Source organism: Phodopus roborovskii, unplaced genomic scaffold (assembly GCF_943737965.1).
Source record: "Phodopus roborovskii unplaced genomic scaffold, PHOROB, whole genome shotgun sequence".
In the NCBI taxonomy this organism is placed as follows: domain Eukaryota; kingdom Metazoa; phylum Chordata; class Mammalia; order Rodentia; family Cricetidae; genus Phodopus; species Phodopus roborovskii.
Window position 1 is genome coordinate 6,035,957 of NW_026126619.1, and position 24,344 is coordinate 6,060,300.

At 37.8% G+C, this 24,344-nt stretch overlaps 1 protein-coding gene across 1 annotated transcript; it reads left to right on the plus strand.

The window, feature by feature from the left end:
- Nucleotides 1-19,588: 19,588 nt before the first annotated feature.
- On the plus strand, nt 19,589-22,598 carry LOC127237984 (inhibitor of growth protein 1-like). Its single transcript, XM_051206416.1, has 2 exons — nt 19,589-20,116; nt 22,578-22,598. The coding sequence occupies exons 1-2, from the start codon at nt 19,589-19,591 to the stop codon at nt 22,596-22,598; spliced, it is 549 nt and encodes a 182-aa protein (XP_051062373.1).
- The last annotated feature ends 1,746 nt before the right edge of the window (nt 22,599-24,344 follow it).

Here is a 24,344-nt window from a genome sequence, read left to right on the forward strand (position 1 = left end):
AAATACTTCCCTTTGTTCTAGCTATGTTGGAGATATTAAGATAATGCAACATTTAACAACAAATAATAGACAGTAAGAGTTAGAGACACTTGTCCAACTATTTTCCTCTTATTAGCCAACAGTGAACCACAGAACCAGATTAGTTAAACAGATAACATTAAAATTTAACCTTTGCTTACTCTGTAGAAAGAAGCATCCAAGAGGACAGCAGAGATCTTTTCTGCTGATTTATGCCAGATTGAAGTAAGGATGCTCCTTTCAAAATGTCACTGAGATATCTTACCTTGAGCTGAAGCTTCTAGAATCGCATGAGTGGATTTATGATGCAGACATCAGGGTTTCTAAAATCTCTGACAATTTCTCATAGCCTTATTGGTAATGACCTCTGTTGCTGTAAGGTTTCACTGGCAGATCTGGATCATAAAACCCATGTTTGCTGCCAATCTGAAGCAGTGCCAGATAAGCTGGCCTTTTAGTGACAGCATTCTGAAGTTATAGCTGTCATTTCAAAACATAAAGGAATCCACAAGGCTCAATTTTTACATGTTCTAACTATCACTGACGTAACAAGTTATATATGCATATAGTTATTACACACACACACATATACATATATATACATAAATACATATTATTTCTAAGAGGGGAAATATTGAAAGCACGGTAGTCATCTGTACACCTGACATTTCACAAAATTAAAGGTAAACAAGTGAAAAATGAGTAAGGCCATGCATTTTTTTTTTTTTTTTTTTTTTTTTGCTTCAAAATCCAACTTGACATTTAAAAAAAAACTTTGGTGACAAGAATTTGTTAAAAGGTACAAGAGTCAGCTAAGTACAGAATGATGTAACTTGGAGAAGTAAAACTAAAGGGAGGCAAGGATGGAGAATTTTCCTCCAACTGAGCTTTAAACTTCATTTGTTACTCGGCTACTTCATGTCTTTCTTTTTCTTTTTTCTTTCTTTTTTTTTCAGTATACACATGCTGCAACCTGTCTTGTGGATTACTAATGGTTTTAGCAGTGTGAAGGCACCTTCCTGTCACTCTCCCCCACCCCCATGTACAGAGAAAAGCCATTTTGTAGCAAGTTCCATTTTGCTTAGAGAAAAATGTGGTGGCTAAAACTGGACAAGAACTCTAAGATTGGATTCTCTAAAGGCCTAAGGCTCTCCCTAAACTAACTCTTCCTGGCTCTGTGCTCTCCTGTCTGGCATTCTATAAAGTATGGAGTCACTCATCTCAAAAGAGAATGGATGATGCCAAAAGATGCCATGGTAGATAACTCTAGAAAGCCTTCAACTTGGGGAACACAAGCTCTACAATCAGCCTACAATGCCCATCAATACATAAGCAGATTCTTTTCTAATGTGGCAGATTCAGCCACCAAGGAAAACGAAAGATGATGTCATTTTCAGGAAAATGCATGGAACTAGAGATCTTTAAGTGAAATAAGTTACTTTCACAAAGACCAGCAGCATGGCAGGCTATCCTTCCTGTAGGTTGGGGTCATGATAACAAAAGGAAATGTTTAGTGGGAAGTGGAGGGGGGAAGGAGAAAGGCACATTGGAGGAGATGATGCGGTGTAAATGAGGTCAAAGGACATGATAAGTATGTGTAAAGCTGTCACAATGAAACTTATTATTTAGTGCATTTAATATATGTGCAATTTTAAAAGGCATAAGCTGCAAATATTTTCTGTGGACTTTAAATGCTTGCTTTTTCCAGCCTCATTGCCCTAGGAACAAGATATCCCTCTTCCTCCAAACAGAGGATTCAATCTGTGTCCCCACATGCCATTCTATGCCATTCCACTTGGTTATAGACAAAGTAAGTTGTCACAGAGGGAACCCAGGATTCTCTGGAAGAGGCACATAAAGTTGCTTAGACTTGGGTGAATTTTGTTCTTTATTTCACTCAGATATCTCCTATGCACTGATGCCTGGTCTTGTGGACCAGGAGTGGCCACATATGTAAGCTTCTGTGCTACAGAGCTATTAGGAAATGTGGGGACACAGGAGTGTCAATAAGGAGAGAAACAAGATGCTCAGACAAGCTTAGCAGGGCCTGTTATTTGGGGTCCCCTCCTAATGATGTCTCTTAAGTAAGAGCTTACCTGAGAAGTCTCCAAATCTGTATGGCCAACTTGCCACAGTTCAGGACTGACTGCTTCAATCTGTGCAATTCTTAGGAACATAACACATTCTCAAGAGAATACCATGTGAATTTATAAATTCTTAAGAATTGGGGGCTTAATTTCCAGATGCTCGAGTATTCCTGTCATTGCATTTCCATCTGGACTAGGATGTTTAATATCTATCTAGTGTGATTTTCTTCCCAATGGCCATTGGCCCTTTTAGTGAACAAGCATCCAGGGTACCCTAAGAAAAGATTTCCAGATGCAGCACAAAGAGGCTTGCAAACATGGATGATTCTGGCATCTTGCTTCCTTTCACTCACAAATAATACTTTTGAGATCATAAAAAGAAATACTAGTTTGTGTTTTAAATGTTTTATTTAGAATGTGTATACAACTTCCTTAGACCTTCACAAGAAGTCCTATGTATCCTGCATGAAACAAGATTCAGTAATGATTTGTGCTGTGCAAGTCACATGAGCATCATCATTTGGAATAATATGTCCAAAGACATATATTGTGGGTATTTATTTTTTATTTATTCATCATATTCTTATTGAGAACCTGCCATTAAACGGTCCAAAGAATTTGCTGACCATGTAATTATAACTAATCATAACTCCTATTGTTCATTGGGAATGTGTGTGTGTGTGTGTGTGTGTGTGTGTGTGTGTGTTGGTGTGTATAATCTTGACTTCAATGAGGCAACACTTTTTAATTAACATGATATAGCATGTATGGAGGCAGAAATGGAGATAGATAGGCATAAAGAAAATAGGATGAAATAGGAGAAGAAACCAAAAGAGAAAGGATAGTAGAGTGAAGGAGAGAGGAGGGCAAGGCCAAAGGGTTTGGAGATGAGATAGAAGGAGAGTAGGAAAGAGATTGGTTTCCAGAAATTGACACATATGATTCTGGATGTTGTAAAGAACATAATCTGTAGGTTGGGTGAGTGGGCTAGCAATTTAGGCAAGATTTGATGTCACAGTTCTTTAGGAGATCTGGAAGCTGGATCAGACGCCCTGTGTTTCAGATTTGAGGGAGAATAGCTTCTTGCAGGAAACCTGAGTCTTTCCTCTTAAGCTATTCCTTGCACTGTTATGAGGATCACCCAAGAGTGCAGAAGGTAAATTGATTTATGGCATCTTAGAGGCACCATCACAGTAGCATGTAGACTTGTGTTTGATCAAGCAACCAGGCACATAGTTGTCACTTCCAATTAGCCTTCACAATTTGTATTGTTATATTTACTTAACATGTAAGAGCATGAGACTCAGAGATTGTTTACAGAGATTCTTTTAGACAAAAGTTGAGAATTTGGAATAGTTTTTTAAAAAAAAACATGGTGTATGCATTGTTTTATACCATAACAAATGTTTAGGATTATTTTCAGTGGAAAACGTTTATTTAGAACATATTTATTAATCTATTCTAGAAGTATTTATTGAGATTTCATTACATAAATGGCATTATGCTAGGAACCAAGGCATAGATAAGAGAATAAAACAGATAATTGCTCTTTCCTGAGAAAAGTTGAGATCAAGAGAAAACAAAGAAGCCTATATTTGTCAGGAAAAAGCCGTAAGAAAGTGATGGTGATTCTCTGTAGTGGTGATATTTGAACAGAGACCCCAAATGCCGGAAGAGCACAAAAAATGCACGTGTCTATACTGAAGCATCATTTTCAACTCATCAGCAAAGCAGGTGCAACAGCTTTGAACTGAATGGGTGCCTGGCATGCTTCAGGATGCTAGGAAAACAGTGTGGCTAGAGCGGAAAAAATAAAACAGACTCATGGAGTAATGGCCTCAACATGGGAAAACAGAATATCATTGTTGTAAAGGCAGAGGGGATATAAGAATGATCAGGTTAGAAGCACTTCAAACGTAAGACTTTTGTTTTTGTTGTTGTTTTTGTTTTTTTCTTTTGAAGAGGAGTTTTCAGTGGGATTTCTGAAAAGAACACAAACAGAATAAAACAAGAACCAAGTTTAATGGCAGCAAGGACCAGACCTAACTTAGAAGCACTGGAGACAAAGACACACCAAATCAAAAAGAAGATATGTGGATACACGGGATGGCTTGCCAAGACTGACTGAGAAGTCGTTAGAGAAATCAGGCTGATGTCTGCAAGGAGAGGAAAAATCAGAAAATGACAACTTTGCAGCCTGAATGAGGAAACTCAAACAAACTCTAAGGTCTTGGTAGGAACTGGTTCAAAGCTAATGAAGAATTCAAACACAGAAGTTTCATTCTGGTCATCAGGAAGAAGATGCCATAGTAGAAGTTCCTTGGTCAAGACAAAAAACTTGAGAATAACAACAAATGTTTCCCCCCCTCCCACTCCGCATGGGCTAGATGTGCTTATTTGCATTATGATCTCATTGTCACAGCCACTATAACACACTCTTATTGGAAATGATGAGGCTGGAATAGGAGGTATCAGATTATTTAGTAAAAGTTGCATAGTTAGTAAACAGTTAAGATGGCAAGTAAACCCAAGTAGGCTGCTTCCAGCATCCCATCTTAACCAGTCACCTCCCAAAGGTTAGGGTTTGGCCATCCCTATAATCAAACATCTATGGAACATAGCCCATTTAAAACTGTGTTTGGAAAAAAAGAAAAAACTTACAGGGAAATTTATATCAAAAATCGATATGGCCTTGAAGTGACTTACAGGGGCGGGGTAAGGGTGGGATGGAAAAGAGGTGAGGGTACTAGGGCTCTAAGAGCCCAGCATAGAATGAAGGAGATAACCTATAGTGATGCAGAAATCGTTACTTTTTCATGCATGAGTTCTTTGTAGAGAGGACATCCAAAAACCGAGCAGTGGAATGACACTTCCACTGAGCATTTTCCCTGCACAAGCGAACACCATCTGCCGTGGAGGCGGGACAGCGGCGAATTGGAATAGCAGTCCAGGCTCATTTTTGAAAGCTTGGCAGGACTTCATATGGCAATGTGACTAAAGCTTGGAGGGATTGGGGGCATCCCAGAGCTAGCTGACTTACTGTAATTCAAACACAGACACAAACAAACCGACCAAAATTCTGCTCAATTCAGGAGAGATTTCCCATGGTTTTCTCGTGAGAAACCAATCTTCAAAAATGTTAGCCCAGGTTCCAATTCCTCCTCTTATTGATTTGGTATCATTCCATCATGCAAAATTAATTACTACGTGTGTGTGTGTGTGGAAGGGGGAAGTAGGGGCATTTGGAGGAACGATTGACTCAGAATGTTGGTTGTTACAATCTGTTTCACCGTGCATCAGTATCTTTTAAATGGGCTAATTTGTCATTTTGCATTTAATTCTTGTTTTGGAATATTCTGGAAGAGAACAAATCATAATAAGCTGTGCACTGAAGATGTTAGCAGAATTTCATAAAACTGCTGGAACCTTTTTTTTTTTTTTTTTTCTGATAAACGCAGTGGGTCCAAGTTATCCACGTACTGATGTTAAACAGATGTAGAATGTAGTAAGTATATAGTTCTCCTGCTGTCTCTAATTTTTAGAGAGACACCCAAGAAGTATACAGGGGTGCAGAAAAGTAAGCTTGTGTGGTACACACATCCCAAGCAGCCAACACCAGTTTGTCTAATCTACAAGTGCCATTCGAGCAGATGGAAAATTTTGCCTGCCTTAGAAACTACTCATCCATCCCTGGGGCTTAATTGTCCCAGGTGTTGTGGCCATCTGCCAGATGTATTTATGACAAATGTTTGCTTTAAAAATGGGATTCCAAAGGCTCATAGCTTCTTTAGGACATGGCCAGAGGATACCTGGAATTGGGAGTTAAAGCCCGAGTTTTATACCCACCCCTCTGTAGTAGGCTTTGCAAGAGAAATGACTGAGGAGTTTGTTGGGGGTGGTGAGGCAATGACTAAATAAAAGGATGCTTCCCAAGCCAAGGCTGAAGAAAAATCAGGGTTTATGGGATACTGAAAGCTTAGAAACGACATGTTCAGAGATCATAATTTCATTTGACATTTGTGATGAGAACTAGTGGTTATCATTTAGATTTATACTACTACAAACTTCAAAGGGGTAAACAAAAGGAAGAAAGAAGAAATGATCAACAATAAAAAATATGTGCTAATGGTATAAATGCTTCCTAGTAGGTGACCACTAAGAGTAGGCTTATATCAAATGGCCATGCTAACCATATACATTTGCATAATAAAATAATTAATAAAAAGAGTACATTATTAGAGCCACTTCTGTGAGAGGCTCGTGTGCCTGTATTCTGCCCACAATGGGAGAGTGGATCTCTGCAATTAAACCAGAGCTGTCATTTCTACAAAGAGTGGGGCATTTTTGTTGTTCATGAATAAACAACTTCAAAACCCATTTTCCAATTTTCTTTAAAAGACTCAAGAAAGTTGAAAGGAGTCCAGCTATTTTCTATTTTCTCTAGAAAGACACAGTTTGGTGGCTTCGGAAATAGGAAGAAAAGGAGACTAACAGACAAAAGCAATGAAAAAGAAAATGATAAAACCTAAATTAAAATAACAAATAAGTGTTGAAATTGTTTACCCATTCGAATTCAGAAACCAACAAGTTAGGCAGAAAATAATAAACACAAAACCCCGGCTCTATCAAATGGCCTCCTTAAAGTCAAGTGTGTGTGTGTGTGTGTGTGTGTGTGTGTGTGTGTGTATGTGTGTGTGTGTATGTGTGTGTGGGGGGGGTGTTTGTGTATGTGTGTAGTATATCTATGTATGTGTGTAGTGTTTGTGTCTCTGTGTGTGTTGAATGTGTATGTTTGTGGGTATGTGGTGTTTGGGTATGTTTATGTATGGGTTTTATGTGTGTGTGGTATGTATATGTGTGTGGATCTGTAGTGTTTGTGTATGTATATGGATGTTTACATGCATATGTAATATGTTTGTGTATGTGTGTAAGGGTGTTTAGGTGGTCATGTGTATGTATGTGTATATGTGTATGTGTGTGGTGTTTATGTTTTTGTGTGTATGTAAATGTGTGTACGGGTGTTTATGTGTGTGTTTGTTATATGTTTGTTTAGGTGTTTACGTGTATGCATGTATGTGTCTGTTTCTTTACTATAAATGTTCTTAGCACTTTGTCTTCTTTATCTACTTGAGAACTTAAATTTGATTGTATTTCAGTGTCGACATTATTTGATCCTATATAAGTGATTTCTATGTCTTCCTCTATATGAGCATTTTAAATAATTCCAAACTTTGTGTTGGAAGGCACTCCTGTGACTGGTGCTTCCTCCCTTTCCATAAAATGGGTTCTCATTGACTTAGAAACAATGCTCAAGATGAGGGTCCAGGGAGAATATCTGGCCCTAAGATAACATAGAAGTCACTTAGGCTACTGTAAAGTACAAATGGCATCTTTCAGAAGGATGAGTTTTATGGCTTAGAAGTGTATTCAAAATATAAGAAGAAAGGGTCTGGGATAATAAAAAACAAAAATTCTGGATGATATGAGTAGAGCCTGTCTCATCTGACATCAAAGGATCACCAGCTGGTAAAACTACATCATTCCTGGCATCCAGAAAAGGCAGCTACGTATGTCATGCCACTGATGAGGTAAGCTGTGTGTTTAGCTTTCCTGGCTTTCTGTGCTCATCTGTATGTACAGACTCTTATTGACCTCTACCCTTTTACAGTAAAATATCTAAAGTCCCTGGACATGGGCCCCACCTTACACAGAACCTTCTTCAAGTCTCATTTGCTGATCAAAATTTAAGTGTTTTGGAGAGACTGGAATGATTCAATTCCAGAGCCTAATCATGATTTACCTTGGGTATTTTGTCGTCCTTAATAGACAAAATCCCTCTTTGGCTTGTCTAGCACCCTGTGACCACCAGATGAACTGTAAGAATGTGTTAACCTAGCAAACAGCTAGTATCCACCATTCTAAAGACTAAGAACGTCAACATACATCTGAGTCTATAATGGAGGCTTCTGCTGTTTTGCTATAACATATCTACCTGATGTTTCTGCCAATGCAATTGAAGACTGTCTTGATTTATGAGTTTCTGTGATCTGTTACTGTAAACATTTCATGGAACTACTGCCACATTGAATCATGGAATGTAAAGCAACATGAATGTTTGTTTCTGGGATATGTTCACTCATAGCTGGTACCAGAATATATTATATCTTATCCCCTTTGTGATGATAGCAGTTTCTTGTACTAACAGCTTCATAGCCTTCCAGAAGTTTTAAACTTCTGTTAGTAACACAGACATGAACAGATCTTGAAATATTGACAAGAATCCTTGGCCACCTCCCTCTGTCATATATATTCCTCAGATCACTAATTTCTACTGCTTATTAATTTTGACTTTCTCAGTGATTACTTTTTGTTGTTGGTAGGTTTATTGCCAGTCCTACCATAAGCCTTAGCTAATGTGAGAGGGTGATGTTCAACACTTACTACAAAATTCTCAGAGCTTTTCCCTGGAAGTTCCCTCTCATTATTCAACTAACAGAAAACAAGTGAACTTAGTGTAGTATGGCCCTCTTGGGGAAACAATGGTTACTCATTTGAGTTGCCTAGGAAACGCAATTATAATACATATATGGTGATACATCATAAAGATCTAATAAAGCTTGCCTGGAGATCGGAATGCAAACTAGCCATAGCCATAGATGTCAGGCTGTGGTGGCACACACATTTAATCAGGAGACAAAGGCAGATGGATCTCTGTGAGCTCAAGGCATCCAGGGCTACATGTGAGTGAATTAGTCTAAAAGAGAAACAGAGCTCATGTCTTTTACTCCCAGCAGTAGAGAGGTATATAAAACTAGTCATGTTAAAGACAAGATCTCCCTAGCCTTCCTAGAGTTAAGAGATCGCTAGTGGCTTGGATGGGTTTGCTTTTCTGATCTTCAGCCTGAACCTCAATATCTGTCTCTGGGTATTTATTATTCTTACTACACATATAACTAATCTCCCCATGTTTCTCTCTCTTCATGTTTTGTTCTTAGATCCATATGCCCTTTTCTATGTCATCGTATTTTTAGGATTAGAAATAATTAAATGCAAAACATTCTCCTGGATAATATGAAAGGTAAGTTTCAATAGAGTATGGTCTATACCATAGAGCGTTTGCCTGCTATGAGGACAGGCATGAACACAAGGCAGTATCATAGTCGGTAGGTCTGCTAAAGTTATTGTTTTCCTCCTAGATTCAGAAATATTGTACGCTTAATGTTCTACCATTCAAAAATAAACCATGTCCAATCTTTTCCTTCCATTCCATTTCATTTCTCTTGGTTTTTCTCTTTAGAATCTGGAAGCTTTTGTTTTTCAGCAAGTAGTGTGGGTGATGAGGCACACCTTTTTCTGATTTATGCAATTAAGGTCATACTGAAAAAAGATACTGGGGGAGTACATCACATTTGTTTCAACCAATAGATAGTATTTGGTAGGTATCCCCAGAGACATACACAACAAACTGTCTATATTCCCCAGATTACTACTTTAAGAACCACTCACAATTTGGAAGTGTATTTCTTTGCTTTATATCCAAACATAGCATACTATTGTTCCAGGTATCCCATAGAAAGCAAGTAAGCTGATCTCTAGAAGCCATGATAACTTATATTTCCAAATACTACTTTTGGAGTTTTTCTTCAGTTTTACAGATTATGCTATTTCTCACTATGCATTTAAAATGTATTTTCTTTCCATGTTCAATTCTGCTGGTAGTGACTCCAGAAATCTGGAATCAGCGTCTGCCTTTCCCAGTACTCCAAGAGATTTGCAGAAATAAATGATAATACTAATTATACTTTTAAAAACTCATTTAAGTTTTACTTGCAATACTATCCAAAACTCATAAAGCACAAAGTGCATTTTCTTTTAAGAATAAAATATTGTTCTGAAATTTCTCTCCAAACGTCGGCTTCTGTAATCCTGTACTACAGTTTGCAGTAGGAGGGAGGGTTTGTTCTTCTAACCACTAATTACCAGCTTCATCCATGAAGTCTGTCAGTGAGGATATGATGGAGCTTCTTTGGGCAGAACAATAATAATCACTCTTGGAAATTTCACAACTAAGATAATTAAATGGGAGAAAAATGAAATGTAGCATAAAAATCAAGACATTCTACCTTTGATCAGTACTGTGATCATTATGTGCAACCCACAAATACTGAGTAATTTCTTTTGTCTGCAGTGTCTCAGTGCTGTGTAGACTCAAGAAATCCATTTCTGACTCTGCAGACCACAGTAGACTTCTTAAGGAGGAAGGTCTCCATGAGAATAAATACAGCATGAAGTTTCAGCATGATGTACTTCATACTGACAATTGATTTAGTTAGTTCTTTAGCAGGTGTTCAGGAGGAAAATTAAATTTATAGCATTAGACGCCAAATCATCTCTTCCTCAAGCTCCACAGTATGCCTATGATAATTAAAATCCTCCAAATAATACAGGCTGTATCTGTTACAACAGCAGTCTATATTCTTGGTTTAAGCAATATTCCTAGGAGTGAAGGGAGGATGGGACTCCTTTTTAACAGTGTGGAGACCAGGCCCTTCACTGGCATCAGAAGATGACTTCATTCCTGTCCAAAGAGTGCACCTGCTGCGCATCAAGGCAGAAATTATTGCTCTTTGGAGACCTCTGCCAGTCAATTCTTGCCCTGACTCTTTTGCCATGCTTTGTTAGCATTTTGATACGGACTTCATTATTCCCTGCATCCGTTTCTCCAGCTGCATCCATAATACATTTGGTGGCAAGTTTGTTTCGAGCATGGCTGTGGAAATGATGGACGTTCTAAAGGTCAGGATTGCTGAAGATAGTCTTGGTTCAAATGTGACTGGAATGGCAGCAGAACACCCCTGCTGCCCTCCTCTATTTCTGGTGTAAACAATTTGAAGTCTATTTATGCTGCCTACATAAATGTAAGTAGGATATTTCAGAAGGGAAAACACTAATCTTTGGGGGGCAAAGCTATGATAGTCAACCCATGGCTTCAGATACCATGGTGGTTCTACATTGGAAAAAGCCACCTAAAGGCTAAATATACCTCTTCCAAAATACAGTTCAATCCTTACAACAGAAACTTTGGGCTGTTTTGGGGAGAAAGCAAAAGTAGTAACAATTCTCATAAAAGGAAATGAGCACTGTAAAATAGATGTTTACAGAGGCAATATTATCTGTTGCAAATCTGCTTCATCTTCCAGATTCCATGGATATGCCATTAGAAGATAAATAACAAGATCCAGAATAGTAAACAGAAAAGTAAATTTTAATTAAAGTATTCTGTTCTTTCAAAAGAAATGAGTTCTGTTCTCCCCACTCCTCTCTCCTCCTGCCTCCTAAAATCCAGCAGAGTTCAGCAATGGCTGCTATCACCCCGAGAACCTGACACAAAATGTGGTTAAGTTTAGGTAACTACAACAAAGTTTGGTAGATCAAACAGCACAGATTTATTTTAGTTCTGGACAAAATATCAAGACAGCAGCAGATGCGACATTTCGGGAAGACTCTTTTCTTAGGTTGGACATGGCTGCCATTCTTTTGCTGGGGAAAGAGAGGCAAAAGAAAAGGGCATTGGGTAGGGGAGAGATGGAGGGCCAGTTAAAGCTTCCTCCCAGTGGGCATCGGCCATCATCGTGAGTCTCCACTCTCATTTCCCAAAGGCTCTGTCTCCAAACAGCATCAGATTGGTAGGTAGGGCTTTATTTCACCTGTGAATTTGCGTAACACTTGGGCAAAAATACTAAGCCCATGACAAATTCTAGAACCTCTAATAGTACTGTTCCTATGTTGGTGACTGCCCAACCTATGTGGAGAGACAGGGTTCCTGTCTCTCTGCAGGTTCAGCACAAGAGAGAACAATACACATTTAGCAAGAAACAAATGCTGGAGTTGTTATGAGAAGGAAGTGCACAGAATATGTAAACTAAATGCAATGCTTCAAGTCACTGAATGGTGAGGGCCAGTCTCAGAACTGATTATTTAGTTTGCTTTTGTGAAACTACCACTGGTTCACAGAATTTACAATTCCTTACATTTTTAAACCCCTCCATCTCGCTCCCATCTATGGCTCCCATTTTAGTCCAAGTCTACATCCCTTTTCGCTTAGGTAACAACAACAACAACAACAAATCTCCTAACCACAGCTATCTCCCTGCCCTGCCTCCCTTCTTCATGGAGTAGAAAGTAATGGAAGGTTGGGAACTGGTATTTATGATTGATGGTATTGGGTAATAGAAAAACTATTCTGTGTGTGATTGAAAAATAAAAAATAAAAAAAAACTTCCTAACGCATTTGTGCTATCACATGAGCAGACGCCTAAGGTCCAGTTGCTAACCGGAAGCTTACTATTTTTTCTGCCATGTGGCCCTGACAAGGCAAAGCCCTCCCTTCTCTGGCAGCCAAGGAAGAAGGAGACAAAGCCCAGCTGCAAGCAGGCAATTTCACACACCCACAGCATTGTCACCTTCTCTGAGTCTAATTAGAAACTTTAATCCAGAATAGCAAGAACAGATCAGATCTTCCCATCTAAACATGCCACATTTGTCTCATATTGTAATAGCAGCAGCACTAGTTAGCTGGGAGATACATCTAAATAAGGAGAACACCTACTGCTTGCTATACACAGGCACACATCAGGGAGATGCTGCTGGTATCTGAGAGAGGAGGGTACCACCAGTCTCGCCAGGACAGTGAACTCCTACTGAAATGGTTCTTATCCTAACTAATCTAAATCACTTGAGAATCCATCATGTTGACTCTGGAGAGAACAGGTAAGTAAGGAACAATCCAGAAACCAGCCCTAGGAGTACGAGTAAGAGTGTTTTATTTGAAGAACCGAGAAGAGAGCTTCAAAGACAATAGTGATGGTTGCAACAGTGCACATCCCTTCTGGCTTTCAGGGCTCCATAAACTTTCCTGGATACTATACAGGCTGGACTCTTGTGAAGCTATTCCTAGAAGCAGTTACAAACCCACATTACCTTTCCTAGCATTGTTTGCTAAGTTTCTTTTATCTTGGGTTTGATTATTTTATTTATGGATTTCTAAGTGCTGAGATATGGAAGTAAAACCAGCACATCCCAACCTTCAAAGAACAGGCAATCCAGTCAGGAAAACAGGGCATATGCTATGTGCATGATCACTGCACTTAATCTTCAAAGCAAACTTTAGATTTAATTTTCAACCCATATTTACTAGTTATAAACAGTAAACTAGTTTAACGCTATTCCACGATTTTCCTATAGTCAAGATGCTGGTGGGTGGCAGGGCAAACATGAAATGGAAGTCACCTTGGCTTCAGGGTCTGCAATCTTAAATGTTATTATTAAATCTTAAATCTTAAATGTTACTATATCCCTCCAACAAATGAACAATGCACACCTGCCATTTCAGTATAGTGAAGAAATACCACACACACACACACACAGAGAGAGAGAGAGAGAGAGAGACAGAGACAGACACACACACGCATACACACACACACAGAGACACATACGCACACACACACAGACACATACACACACAGACACAAACACACACAGAGAAACACATACACACAGACACACACAGAAACACAGAGACAGACACACAGAGACACATACACAGAGAAACACATACACAGACACACACAGAAACACATAACACAGAGAAACAGACAGACAGACAGAGTCACATACACACACACACACACACAGAAACACATAAACACACATACAGAGACAGAGACAGACAGACACACACAGAGAGAGAGAGAGAGAGAGACAGACACACACACGCATACACACACACACAGAGTCACATACGCACACACACACAGACACATACACACACAGACACAAACACACACAGAGAAACACATACACACAGACACACACAGAAACACAGAGACAGACACACAGAGACACATACACAGAGAAACACATACACAGACACACACAGAAACACATAACACAGAGAAACAGACAGACAGACAGAGTCACATACACACACAGACACACACAGAAACACATAAACACACATACAGAGACAGAGACAGACAGACACACACAGAGACATATACACAGAGAGACACATACACAGACACACACTGAGACATTTAACACAGAGAGAGACAGACAGACAGACACACAGAGAGGAGACACATACACACAGAGACACATATACACACAGAGACACAGACACACACATGCACGCACACACACACACACACACACACACACACACACACACACACACACACGACTGTCCTCTCCACATGAATGTAAATCTTCAAAGTTTCACCAGGTTAACACTCTCTTGCCCAAAATTCAACTCACAAAAAATTCTTTCAGGACATTTTCTTCTTGCAATTTTATCTACTGATACAGCTTACAATGGCTAATAATATCCGTTGACAAGGTCACTGGATTTAGAGTCACTTAGGAGAGTGTCATAGATGCTTGAGTTTGTCTATAAAGGATTTTCAGATAAAATGACCTGAAAAGGAACTACCTTGAATGTAGACAGCATCCTTCCATGAGCTTGAGCTTGAGTAAAAATAGTCAGCTGAACCTCACCCTCCTATTCTCTATGCTTCATGATTTGCTACAATGAAAGCAAACAATGCCATGTTCCTGCTACAAGCCATCTCTGTCTCCATACCTTTATGTTATGATGAACTGCATCCTTAAGCATGAGCCAGAATACATTCTGCCCCTTAAGTTGCTTCCTAGATAACTGGTCAAAGCAATGTGGAAATTAAGAAAAACATAGCTCTACCTTCTTAAGTTTTTACCCCCCCCCCCCACCACACACACAAAGTTCTTGCAGGAGTTCTAACATTGCCCCATTTCCATTGATAAGCTGTGCTCCTGGACGATGACATTTATCGATCTGGTCATTGGTGAAAAACAAAGCCAATAAAGTGTGAGGTTATTCAAAGGATATATGGTGTGCTTGCAGAATTTTTAAGCTTAGCATTTTTCATTTCCTAGCTGTAATCTATACCATATCACTTAATTTATAAACTTTTAAAAATACTACCTGTGAAAATAGAAGATAATAAGCTATAAAAAAGAAAGTAAGATAAGACATATCAGAGAAAGTATTTTCTTATATACAAAAACAAATAAATAAATCCCTATCCCTTGAGATTAGAGTTCTCATGCGACAGATTTCATGTTTGACCTTCTATACATCTTTACATGACACATCTTTATCCACAATTAGATATAACATAGAACTAATCCAGGACAAAATTAACTGGTCATAAAATACAGGCTTTCAAATAAGTAGTAAATAAAACGACCGTTCTGCTCAAAAATTTATATGGAATTTGTTTCAAAATTTTCTGCAAGAAATATCAAAGCTTATTACTTGAGCTTAGACCATTAATTGGACTCTTAAAGTGTTAGAGAGTGTAAGAGAGAAATAATAAAACTTACTAAGGTTTACTTGAGTGTGCTGGTGATTATTTCGAAGGGGGTATATTTCTAATTAATGGCAATTTGTATCTATGGGACTTTTAATAGCGCCTGAGCTAAGAAGAGGTTAAACAAACAAACAAACATATAGAACAAAATAGAAGAACCAGACACTTAGGTTTTTGATTTTCTTAAAGATCTAGAAGAATCTATACTACATGGGAACTGCCTGCTACCTCCTGTGATAATTGTCACAATTTTGTTTCCATGTATCTTTTTAAAACTACTATTCCTAAATATTTCTCATTATCTCCAAATTCCTGCTCAGAATCCCCCAGCTGCTCTTTCTCTGCTGTTTTTAGGAGGTTATAGGAATGAAAATGATTGTATCTATCAACTCAAGCAAAAACATCTGTTAGCATCACTAAACATGATAGGTTTTAGGAAAATCCCTGGAGTCGAGGCACTCTTTATTTTTAGGTAGCACACTATCTGGAATAGACAAATTATGACCTACAGTCTGAGAAGGGCAATGAGAGACATAAAGCATTTTGATGAAGGAAAGAAAAATGTTGTTCAGCATCCTGAAAACTTTGGGGAAGGCCCCACCAACAATTTTAGTGCAACATTGATGAAGTTAGTTTAAGCTGTTTGGATGGCATATTTTTGAGAACTTGTCATTGGGAAAGAAGAGGGAAGGGTGCATTCCAGACATACCATATCATGTTTACAAAGGCCAAGAGCTATGAAAGATAGTAACAGACTCAGAAGTGAGCTGGAAAAACAATATGGCTAAAAAGCTAATAAAGAAAGAAATTAGCCACATGGCTCATTTACTCTTACCCTCCTAGATTGTTTTGTTTGGAAAAATCTCTGAAATCAGATGTTTCTCCAGGGATCAGATAGCTGACTTTATTACAAGGATACACGGGTGTGACTTTGGACAACTGATTTTGTCAAGGGACATCTGCGAAATGGATGACTACTTAGGCTGTGCCTAGATGACTATCTTCCTCAATCATCTTCTACATCCAGCATGGAACACCTCTCCTTGACTCCCATATCATAAACAACCTTCAACTGGATGAATTCACTCTATTGTTTTGATGGATGTTATCTTACCTGGTTCTGTCTAATCTGTCTAGACTACAGGTATGAATTCTTATACATTTCCCTCTACCAGTCACAAGATTCAGGGCTAGCAAATCTACAGTAAAGGACAGATGAAAAGAGAAAATACATAACAAATTTACTCAACCAATTTTTATATAATATTGGAATCTTCAGAAATGAAGACCCTACCACCTAGTGAAGTGATACTTTTCCTCAAAATCTGGTAAGAGAAGTGTGTAACTTCAGGGTATTACATTTGGTCTACAGATAATGGGGAACCCCAGCAATGTCTGTTGGCTCAGATTTTTTTTTTCTGATTCTGTATACCAGTGCATGATTGTTGGGGCATGGCTCCTTGTTTCTCAGTCTTGTGAATTATGGGAATAACAGAAATCCTTCTACATTTTAAGGCTTCTTTCAGAGGAGAATTCTAGATCCCATGACCCACCTTCAGAGGGAGAAATGGATCCCCATGATCTATCTGTCTTTAGGAGAAGAGTTATCAGGAGACAGGCAGACAAAAGTAAGATAGCATTCCCTTACATCTGCAATTCTCTCATCCTCCTTCAATTGGAAGCCCCAAGTGTAATAAAGTGTCATACTTTGGGGTATCATTACTCAGAATACTTCTACTCAGTCAAGCTCCTAAGCATATGTTAAATTAAAAAGAAGTAGATATTTTTTTCCTTAAATTCCAAACAGTAACAATAAACATATATGATAGCATTTAATTTTATTCTTATGTTTTTTCTTTACTTCAATATTCAGTGAAGTGAAGATAATAATTCTTGTTGAATATTTGAGTAAATTACCATATGACAAAATCTTCAACTTCTTGTAAAAAACAAAACTTTTCTAAAAAATAAATTAGTTTTCATTTTTAACCAAAACTCTGGTCCACATGTTTCTTAAAACACTGCTTTGTCCAATGTGTGAAAATGTATTGTATGTGGTATTTGTGTTGTTTTATAATGATAATTATCACGAGTCGGCACATTGTACTAAATGATTTCCTCAAATAAGGAAATGCATGCAAAACATGTGAGATTATCCTCAGTCATTACACATTCCACTGTAATTGTTCCAGGAACTGCAAGCCAAGTATGTCATGCAAACAGCTCAGAATGTGTTTGCAACCAGAGAGCAGAGAAAGGAGCCAAAGGGCCAATTAACTGTATGCTCAATATCCAGTTTCTTGGTTTCAAGAATCTTAGAATTTAAAAGCTAAACCTGTCTTGAAAATCATCCTAAAAACAAAGGGTGTTTTTTTAAAATATTCCTAAATGATATATACTTAGTGTTCATTTTCCCTCTACTGGAATTTCTATTAATGCACTGCAAATTCATCAAGACAATTGCCTACTTGAATGATTTGATTATTTAAGGTTCACACTGGTTGGGTTACAACCAAGAAATATTAATGAGCATGTCAGTAAGCTAGTCTATCAGTAGTGTAAGAATTAATTAGTTATTTTTCTGAATACTAATAATGATAATTATTCAAAGAATGAGGAAAATAAGCATTTGAATTCTAACACATGTACTTAAATCTAATTCCAACATTCCTTATAATGTAGATTTGTCTGTTTGTACTGGAAAACTGTTTTAGGAATAGGTTTGAGTACCCTTTATTCAGCTACCAATCTATTGTCTTAAACATTTCAATTTAAAATATCATATACATCTTTGTTATTTGTTTACTTGGACTTTTTACTTCATTATCTGCATGAATGAGATATAACTCAAATTTCACTGCAACTTTATGTACAGTTTTATGGATTCATCATCATTTTCTCTTTAAAGTGGGTAACACTTTAATTTTCTTTGAGGATGACATGAAGCCCCTGGTGGTTAAGTCCAGTTAGTCATTTTAACTTTTATAGCCATCTTGGGAACATTCCAAATCATCCCTGTTCTTCTCCTAGGCTTAGATTGGATTTCTTAGGACTTCATTTGATGCCATTAAGAGTACAGCAAGCAAAGACATTAAACTTGATGAGAATCTATGCAAATTTGGCCATTCAAATTCAATTAAATGAAACAAATTATTTGTTTTTGCAGATGAGGACTACTCAGAAGTTAAAGAAAAACACTTGTATTCTGGTGAAGTATTATACAGTTAAAAAAAAAATATTTATTTACAGAAAGACTCAGAAAATATGGACTTGTATAGCTCCAAGGAATCTTGAAGGCTCCAAGTATGAACCAAAGACATGAAGAAAATTTTCATATTGTCAGCATACTTTATTTAACCATGTTGTCCTTCAGCCAGATGATGAAGGACTTCGATTATTTCTTCCTCCAATTATCAATCCCGTTTGAAAAGCTCTAACTGTGAAAAAATCTTTATGTTCTATCATAAAGTAACGATAAATATCCTGAGGAACAAAGGCGTACAACTGGTCAACCTCAGATCTGTTTCTTACTCATTGTATTGGTAGGGAATTCTTCCCTATATTTAAATGTAACATACAGGCAGAGATCATAGTCATGTGGCTTACATTGAGAGGGGGGAAATTCACATTTTGTTTGTGAGCCTAGCCTTTAATGGCTGAGCCATCTCTCTAGCCTGAAACTTCACATTTTAAGTCATACTCAAGTACAGTTTCTGAGATAAGCGATCTCAGGCTTTTAGTGAGTATGTTTCGGATATGTACGCTTTATTCTTTACATATAATGTCATATCAAATAAATTGAAATAATTAGCTAAATGTACATATTAAACCTTATTTGGGAAAAAATTCATTGCTAACTATAATCAGAGGAGACATTTCTTAGGATTGAAGCAAGAAAAGAAATCTAAAAAGAAAGTGAATATAGATTCAAAGAGCTAGATAGGATAAGTAATATGACTTCCTTCCTGTAAAACTAAAACCAAAATTAACACCCAAGCACAACAGCAGAAAGAGGTAAGATATATAGCATAAAAAAAGTTAATCACTTTCTAAGTATAAGTGACCTTCTCATTGATGCGGGAGATCGACGCCAAATACCATGAGATCCTGAAACAATTGGATTACTACAATGAGAAGTTCAAGTGTGAGATGGATGGCACCCAGAAGAGGCGGGTGCTGCATGGCTTCCAGAGGGCCCTGAACCGAAGCCAGGAACTGGGCAATGAGAAGATCCAGATCATAAGTGAGATGGTGGAGCTGGTGGAGAACCGCACCAAATATGTGGACAGTCATGTGGAGCTCTTCGATGCACACCAGGACATCAGTGACAGCACTGGCGGAGGCAAGGCCGGCCAGGACAAATCCAAGAATGAGACAATCACTGAGGCAGACAAGACAAATAACAAGCGTTCCCAGAGGCAGCGAAACAATGAGAAACGAGAGAACACATCTAATAATCACGACCATGATGACATCACCTCAGGAACGCCCAAAAAGAAGAAAGCAAAAACCTTAAAGAAGGAGAAATGCTCCAAGGCCAAAGCAGAGAGGGAAGCCTCCCCCACAGACCTCCCCATTGACCCCAACTCTTGCTGGCAGGATGTGGAGAGGAAAGCATCTGGTGGAATTTGCTGGTGTTCATCTGTCTAGGTTGTAAGTTATTTCTCCCTGAATAAACATCTATTTGGCCTATTTGTTTATCCTGATCCTTTTTAAACCTCAATAAGTGACCCCAAAACTTAACAAGAAAAATTCCTTTTAAAAAACAAAGAGACAATGATAATTTCTTAAAGACTTGATAATTTCTTAAGGAATTGATAATTTCTTAAAGAAATCTGAATAATCAAAGAAAATTGTCATTTTTATAAGTAATCAGATACAAATCAAAATAGTAGAAAGACATTATATATTAGCAATAATTGAACATGATCAAGTACAGCCCCACTTCCTACCAGGAACCCCAAAGTCACCCCATGTGGGACAGACCCCAGGAAGTGTAGGTCTCTCTCTGATATAATCCTGAGCCTTAGGTGCTGGAGTATGTTAAGGATTCATCAACTGGGGCTGCTCATCTTGAGGTCAGCTCTTCTCTGCATTTTGACTAACTTTCTGGAATGGTCTCGGACTACAAAAAAAGGTGGCACATGCCTTTAGACTCAGCACTGAGGAGTAGTAGTTAGAGGCAGACACATTATCTACAAGTTTGAGGCAAGTCTTGTTTCTCTAGTGATTTGCAGGCCAGCCAGAAAGAAAATATGCCACCAAAAAAATTATTGTCCAAAATTCACAAGGTAAGAGGGACAACAAGATGAAGGGGGCAGTGGTGGTTTAGAGTATGGCTTCTCTATCTGGGAAGTATTGGGTAGTCTGTCACATCACACTTCTAGGTTCATAAATCTGGCAAATAAAAGATCATTAATTAAGTCTTGAGATGTCTCATAAGTTCTTAAATACATTTCCTTAAGCAAACCATGGTGTTATCTAGAATTTTTATCTTTTTTTTTTTGAACAAAGATTTCCTTTTGAATAAACCACTAATTCATATTGTGGACATGAAGTTCTGGTTCTAAGTCTTGCAGGTATTTGTGAGGCATTTAGGTGTATCACATATGTTTAGACACTGCTTGGCAAGGCTGCCTTCATCAGTCTAAGCTCTTGTTGCAAAGGACCACATTTTATCAACAATAGATATTTATTTCTCAGTTGTCTCAAGGCAGAGGCAGAAACATCTGGAGGCAGAGCTCTTGGTGAGAGTCTTCTTCCAGGTGACAAGCTGACAACTTTCCCTGATATCAGCCATAATTCAGGTATCACATTGTCTTTAAAATGTCTCTATTGGAGATTGGGATGTAGTTCAGTTGTAGATCTCTTGTCTACAAAGTACAAAGCACTGGCTTTGATCCCCAGCACTTTAAAACCAAATCAAGCCAAAGGTTCTTTTATTAAAGGCTTGAATCCCCAGAATTGGGAAATGATAGAATCTCAAAGAGAGAGGTTGGGGGAGGGAGAGAGAGAGAGGGGAGGGGAGGGAGGAAGGGAGGGAGGGAGAGAGCCTAGGACACTTGAGGTCACTGAGGGCAGACTCTTGAAGGGACAATACTTGAATCACTTTTTAGGATTGGCCATGAAGAGAGTATTTTGCTTTTCCACATATTCCTAGCAAGATGTGATAACTTCACTAAGGTTCAATATTGACAGGACCTACCTGAGTGAACTGAAGCCTCTAAATCTAAGCAAATAGCAACATTTTACCTGAACACCTATCTCAGTATTTTGCTATAGTGCTTGCATAACATCCTCCCATGGTGGGAAGACATCTAACCATATTGCTGGCCTCTTCTAAGAGTAATAATTCACCAATGAAAGTTTGACTTTTGAAATGTAACTATCCCTCAACACCCTTCTTGTCAATATCTCTACATTTGGGTTAGACTTGAAGCGTACAAGTGTTTCTTGTGGAGAGCATGGAGGTTCAGCCTGTTGCGATGATCCCATAAAGTTCAAAAAGTTGAAAAATAATTATGCATTTTAGCAATCTGTGTATGCATAGCAACACTACTGAGAACAAGAAGGAAATGTGTAATATAAGTCAGGGTAAAACAGTTACCTCTGGAATGGATGACTATAAAAACAAAATGATCTGAACGACATTGAAGAAGTTTCTAGAATTCTGACAGTGTTTGTTCTTACTTTTAGGAGTAAATATACTAACATGTACTAAATAAAATTATTTAAAGTCTATTAATATTTAATACACTTTGCAGAATAATGTTACCCTAATAATTAAAAATTAATTAAGATGTATATTATGAATTAAAAGCCCTGTCTCTCCACTCATAACCCCCATCCCTTCTTCTGTTCTCTACACCTGAATCACTAACAGTATTGTGTATTTTTCTAATCTTTTCTTTCCTTAAAATCTTCAAGGCATTTTTATACATTAATTAAGATTAAAGTCCACACCCTAAAATGAGTAACTTATCCATCCTTTTGTACTTTAATCATTAATGATAATGTTGACAATGATACATCACATTTCTACATATTTTTGTATTCTGAACAGTTTCGAAGCATCAAGATTTAGCACCCAAGTCTTTTCTTTCATATCTAGAAGAGTTCAATAAATTCCATGCCTTGAAATACCTGTGAATAAGTTGATGACATCAAATTTACAGCTCCTTGCAGAACTTGTGACTGGAATGCCAAATCTACAGTTCCAGTTACCTACATGACACGATGCCTTAAATTGTCGATAAATTACCTGAACATTTCTACATTTAAGTTCCTGATGCTTCACCGTCAGAGCTAGTCAGCCTACAATTCTCCTTATACTTTCCAAGGACACACTGGCATCTCATTTGCTGACTGACTTTCCTTTCTTTTTATGTTTCATCCTTAAAGCCAAACCAGATCTATCCATCTCTACCTTCAAATTTTCAATGAACTCCCACGCCCTTCTCACTGATCTTATCACACAAGGCATGATCTCTTCGTAGCAGGTTATTTTTAAAAATAGTTTCTCAATAACTGTCCTTTCCCATAGTCAATCCACATCAGTTGGTACCTAGAACATAGTAGCCAACTAGATTATTATATAATAATGCTGGCCTTGGCTCTACTCAAAACATTAAAAACCGGGTATTTCACTTATTCAAAGTTAGAGACTAAGCTTTATAGCTCACATTCATTTCCATCAGATTTCATATTATATATTCACATACTCCCCACAAAACACTCTCTGCACCTATTCCCCTGATTCGATTTTCTGAATGACCTCTTTGCCCTTCAGTCACAATCTGATAGTTAAACTTGTGTAATATGGAAAACATCAAACTTATATTGATCCGATATTTATTCACAAAATGAAAATGAGCGTGCATCAAGTACTATATTAAATACTAGGGATGTTTGGATGGGTCTATCTTTTTATAGTTCTGCACATTTTTTTTGAGTCAATTTTCTAATTTATCCCTATTTGTTCCCCAGAATAGTGTGTAGGACCATAGGAGTGAGAATTAAATCGCTAGGTCTGCTAACTTCCTACTGCAATCTGTTCAATTTGAAGATTTGGGGTTTGGCAATGATGAGTCAATGTCAGTTGATCCAAAAATGTTCAAAATGATTTAAGCTACATGTAAATAACAAAATTGACTTTATCCTACTAAAAAGAATGCTAGATGCCTAAGAGGAGTGGGTAAGCCTTAGTTTTACAGACTACCAAGGTGTTATTCCTGGAACCAGAATTACTTGAAAACTAACAAGAAATGCAGAATCCAAGGTGATTACCAACAGCTAAATCATAATGTGTATTTTCACAGAATTCCCAGTGATTGTACATCTGTGAAAATTTTAGATGCTGCTGTTTGGCACTTTGATTGAAACTTGTCCTTGTAGTGATTGAAGTCCTTCCCTCTCCATTGATTACAATACTACTTTGAGTGAAAATAAAAATGAAAAAGTTAGAAGTCGAAATTTCACACCAGAGATGCTAGCACCATGCTTTGCTAGATGATGTAGATAAATGAGGGTTTTAATGGAGTGTTGACAAAGACAAGTGGAGAAGTCATTCAAAAGTTTTGCCACCTGTTGACATGATTGAAAATGCCTTCAAAGCAATTTTAAAATCCTCACACAAGAATAATGGAACCTGCCAGTCAGGAGCCTTTTGAACACTTGTAACTAATTGATGTTCACCACTCAAGGCATCAAATGCAATTATAGTTCTACTTGGGATACAATTTAACTTCAGGTTCACATACTGAATGCAGAGAAGACTGTAAACAGCAGAAGAAGGAAAAGTCCATGTCAAAAGAAGAGTGTCTCTTAAGTC